General features: G+C 31.8%; 1 protein-coding gene across 1 annotated transcript; it reads right to left on the bottom strand.

The window, feature by feature from the left end:
• Positions 1-2,610: 2,610 nt before the first annotated feature.
• On the bottom strand, positions 2,611-4,810 carry LOC120155948 (ethylene-responsive transcription factor RAP2-4-like). Its single transcript, XM_039167398.1, has 2 exons — positions 4,799-4,810; positions 2,611-3,848 (listed from the first exon to the last, which is right to left on the bottom strand). Exon 2 carries the CDS (start codon positions 3,698-3,700, stop codon positions 2,801-2,803), a length of 900 nt encoding a protein of 299 aa, XP_039023329.1. The 5' UTR covers positions 3,701-3,848; positions 4,799-4,810; the 3' UTR covers positions 2,611-2,800.
• Positions 4,811-5,187: the final 377 nt, after the last annotated feature.

The raw sequence follows: 5,187 nt of genomic DNA, 5'->3' as shown, positions 1-5,187 counted from the left end.
GTAATGAATGTTAAAAAGGCACGTTAAGTGACACATGTCACATTTTTGATAATTTTAAAAAAATATTTTAAAAAAATAAAAAATAGTATTATATTTAAAAAATTCTAATTTTTCTAAAATTACAAAAAAAAAACTACGAATCCTTGAAAATCTCAAACCTCAAATCCTAACGTTAATCTTACCTCTTTTGTTGGCCCCGCCCGTCAACACCGAGACCATCCTTGACATCGCCTTAGTCAACTATCATCAACCTTGTCATTGATATGGCCGCCAAAGTTGTCATGTGTATTGATTTAAGATTCATCGAGGTAGTTATTCATGATTTAGGGTTTTACAATTTAGGGTTCGTCGATTGTTATTATGGTGGCTAGTCATCAGGTAACTGATCGTCGATGGAGGTGTGGTTGGGTGGAGGTTTGATCGACGACAACAATGATGAGGGAAGTAACCGACGTGGGCTTAGGGATTGAAATTAAGGTTTTTTTTTTACTTTTGTTTTTACATATTTAAGATTATTTTGGTTTTTTTTTCAAAAAAAATATTTTTTAAGTTTTTATTTAAAACAAAAAATTCTATAAATGTGATACGTGTCGAAAAACCGGAATTTTTTAACGGTTGTTACGGACCAAATATCTAAAGTGATAACTTTTGTAACGTTAGACACTTGGATGGATAAAAAAATTAAGTATTAGTTTGAAAAAAAGCAATATAATTTAGACATTAATTTTCTAATTAAACCTAGGCTTAAATGTACCAGTGCCCCCTAAACTATACCATTTGTACCAAGTTTCCCCCTAAAGTATTTTAGTCATTCTACTATTCATGCGGTTCTATTTTGGTCAGTGAACTATTTTTGTTCTCAAAATCTTCACTAAACTTAAGTGTTTGTTTTGTTTTGGTCATCCAATTTGATTATATTTATTTTTTAAATTTACAATATATAATAATTTATTTATATCACATATTTTTTACATTATTTATAAATTTAATGTATAATAATAAATAATAAATTTATTTATATCACATATTGTTTGTACTTAGGATTTTAATAAAAGAAATATTATAGAGTCCCAAAACCCGAATCCAGGAAGGGAAACAAAAAAAGCGTTGAAACCCTACAAAGAATCCTTTCCTTTTCTTCCCTGGATGATGCTGCACCCAGCTTTGTCAATGTGGTTTCACTTTGGGGTTTAGCCATTTTTCCATTTCTGTCTCTAACTAGCACTGTCTAAACCAGGTTTGTTCTTGTTTATATGCTCCACTGTATTTTGATGCCATCTAAAGCTCGAAGCTTTGACTTTTTTGATTGATCTGGTCAAACGATTGATTTGTCTAATGTGGGTTATGTGATGGGAAATGTAGTACTTCCATTTTAAGATCTTAGGGTTTGTTTTTGGCTATTTGATGTTGGTTTAAGATCTTGCTTCCCCATTACACTTGTTTAGTGTGAACTGTGATGTATCATGTAACTGGAAATCAGATTTGACTGGGATATCAATTGTTATTTGAATAAATGCTTAGATATGCATTAATTGTGATTTTAATCTGTTTTCGACTATCGTTTATTATTTACATTTTAATATTATTTATTATTATACATTAAATTTATATGTCGAATAAAAAATGTGATATAAATGAATTTTTATATATTGTAAATTTTTAAAAATAAATCTAATCAAATTGAGTGACAAAACCAAACAAAAACTTAAGTTTAGTGATGATTTTGAAAACAAAAATAGTTGATTGACCAAAATAGAACCAAATGAATAGTTGAGTGATTAAATATGTAATTTAACCACATATTTTTAAAAGGAGTTAACAAATTAAGACGATAACGATTTAAACTTTAACGGATAAAATATTTCAAAAAATAATTTTAAGGAATAATTCGATACAAATGATATATTTTAGGAAAGAAATGATACACCTTAAACCTATATGAAAAAAACAGGAAGTACTGAGAAGTTTGGAAACCACAAAAGGAAACTTTGCTTCAAAGGATGATATAGATCTTTTGGTGGTTCTAACGTCAATTTTCAGTCCTACATATATAAAAATACAGCTACAACCATCTTCATCCATATTGCTAAAAATTATGGTTCAAAGCTGTAAACCAATACTAAAATCAATGTAATAATAAAGAGTAAAATACATAAATTATTTTTTCATTGTAAGATAATATTTATTGATTCTTCTATAATTAAAAATTATAATATTATCTCTTAATAGGTTATTTGATTAAGTGAAACTATTAAAAATTATAAAATAATTTTATAAATTTTTATATATTCTAAACTCGTTATTTTTTATTAAAAAATTAACGATTATTTGAATTGAATGTTAATATATTAATTAAAATATAAACAAATCTAATTTCAAAATTATTTAAACTATATAATTATTTAAAATTTTAAGATCAAATTTTATTACAATTAATAATTTAACATCTAACTAAAACGATAATTGATCTTTTAACAAAAACATACTTGATTTTAAAATATATATTTAATAGTTGATACACAACAATTCCATATCATATAAACCATTTATATATTCAGCCCTAAAATTAAAATATCATTAAATCAGATTAAAAGATTCAATCACAAGAGCAATCCACATAGACACTAACAAATCTCTCCCTTGGTTCAGCACTTCAAAACACGAGCTGATCACCATGAAGAGTGTCACAATTTCTTACAAACTAACAACCCTAAACCGCTACTGCAACTGCCAAAAACTCCATTGCAGTAAGCTTACAGAACTACAAATACTAAAAAAAGAAAGAAGAAAGAAAGAAACTTTAGGCTTCTAAAATAGAATCCCAATCAATCTCATACGAAGGGAATTTCGACAACATGACAATTTCCGAACATGAACCAATTTCAGACCACAACTGTTCGTTCAAACCCGAGAACGTAAGATCCGATAAAGGTGAAGAATACGCCGCCACCTCATTCTCCGACGGAACCGGAGACAAAGATGAAGACGAGTTCTCCAGCTTCACTGTCTGTTCTTCAACCTTGCTGCTCTTGGTTTTGTCCGATGATCTCTTCTTGTTCTTCCCTTGCTTTCGGTCTTGTTCCAAGCTCTCACAAATGGCTTCGAGCTTAGCATCGACGGATGACTGCAAGGGCTTGTAATCACCAAGCTCGCCGCCGATGTGGGAGCCGTGGTGGCGAAGGTTGGGGAAATTGAGTCTCGCCGAGTCACCTCGTAGTTTATAGGCAGCTTTGTCGTAAGCCAAGGCTGCTTCCTCGGCTGTTTCGAAAGTGCCTAACCAGAGACGTGTCCGGTTCTTAGGTAGCCGGAACTCGGCGACCCATTTTCCCCAGTGGCGTTGCCTAACACCTCGGTAAAGCTTAGTGGGTTTTGGCGGCGAACACATCTGTTTCATCGGGATCGGTTTGGGCCTAAGAAACCTGACTCTATGGTCATGGTTCATGGTGGGTTGGGAATTCTGGTAAAAGTAGCTAGATTGGATGTTTTGGAAGTGAATCTGGGGAGTTGTTGAACAGAGTTGAGCCGGTTCTTGGAGAACAGAAAATGGTGTGTAAAACGAAGAAGACGAAGGAGTAGAAGGGGAAGAAGTTGAAGAAGAAACAGTTTTCATAAAAGGTTCAACTGCTTCCATCAATTCTCCACCGTAGAAATCCGGTTGAAATGCACTACTACAGTCATAGTGATCCATAGTAGCTGTCATATATTAAAATAAACACACAAAAATAGATTAAATAAAAATCAAACCAACCTGTTTCTTGATAATACTTAAGAACAGGTTTAAAAACCCAGAAAAAAATGGATTAATTAAGGAGGTTCTTTAAAAACATAAAACCCCTTCAATCCAAAGTCTAAAAAATCAAACTTCGAGGGACCAAAAAATACCCTCTAAGTCGACTTTATCTACAGAACCATAGACAGAGAGAGTAATGAAAAATGAAATGGATCTCGATTCTGAAAACACCTGACTTCTTTTTGAAGAAATCCTTGGAAAACAGACACAAAAAAGAGATCTTTTTGGTTTTCAAAGACAGATGATTAACAGAAAGGGATTCAGAGAATCGGGGAGTTGCAGAAGAGAAAGGGGGAAGAGTTAAACAAAGAAAAAACCCAAAGTCAATCAAAAGTTTCAAATCGTTTTTTTTTAATTTCTCTCAAGTTTTTGTGCGTGAATGAACTCTCAGCCTCACTTGGGTCATCTTCAATCATTAACCATTTGTTTTGACTTTTGACTATTTTGGCCAACAAAATAATGGCACGTGCATTGATATTCTTCTTTCGACGCGGTTTTTACAGCCAGGTGTTGGTGGAGACTGTGGTAATAGTCACGGGTTTAATTATACTGTTTGACCTTTTAGTCTTTGTACACACTTTTGAGTTGTCGATTTCTTTCCCTTTGGGGGTAAACTATCTATTTGGTCACACATATATTACCTAGTTTTTATTTTCGTCATCCGACTATTATTTTTTAAAACTCATACTTAATGTTATCTTTTAGTTTTGTATACATAGGGATGGGCACGGGTCACGTTTGGGTCGGGTTTCAACCAACCCTACCAGATACAAAAAATTTACACACTCCACTCGACCCGATCTTACCCGAAAAATATTCACCCTCCATCCGACCCGACTTGGAATAATAAAAAATATTATTTTTATTCAATAAAAATAGGGATTTAATTGAAAAAATAATAAATAAAGGGGTATTATTGTGATTAACCTTAAATATAAAAGGTAAAATTATATTTGTTTGGATCAGATCGGGTTAGGTTACCCAAATCTGACCCGACTCAAACATCACCTTTAAAAAAAACCAAACCCTACCCGATCTGAACCCGAAAATTTTCAAAACTCGTCGGGTTCGGGTCTCATGCTCATCCCTATGCATACATCACTCATCGTTAAAAATCAATGATGATACTAATGTGATATCATTTTTATTACTTTTCAATGTTGATATGAAATTATCTTATGATAACATATCAACATTATTGTTAATTGTTTAACATTAGATGAAAAAAATAAAATATAAATATAACGTTAGATATGATTTTGAAAAACATTATAATTAAGTGACCAAAATAGAAACTAATTAAAATGTGGATGACCAAATAAGGTAATTTGTCCTTTTTATAAATTAAGGGGAAAACACATAATAGTTCTTGAACTTTAAGAAGCTTATATTTTAGT

The sequence above is a fragment of the Hibiscus syriacus genome, unplaced genomic scaffold (assembly GCF_006381635.1).
Source record: "Hibiscus syriacus cultivar Baekdansim isolate YM2019G1 unplaced genomic scaffold, ASM638163v2 tig00111210_pilon, whole genome shotgun sequence".
NCBI classification, from domain to species: Eukaryota; Viridiplantae; Streptophyta; class Magnoliopsida; order Malvales; family Malvaceae; genus Hibiscus; species Hibiscus syriacus.
Note: the sequence above shows the minus strand (reverse complement) of the source record. Positions and strands in the feature narration are given on the sequence as shown.

Bases quoted from the DNA above. Each gene is read 5' to 3' on its own strand.
- LOC120155948 (XM_039167398.1), bottom strand. From the start codon at position 3,700: ATGACAGCTACTATGGATCACTATGACTGTAGTAGTGCATTTCAACCG.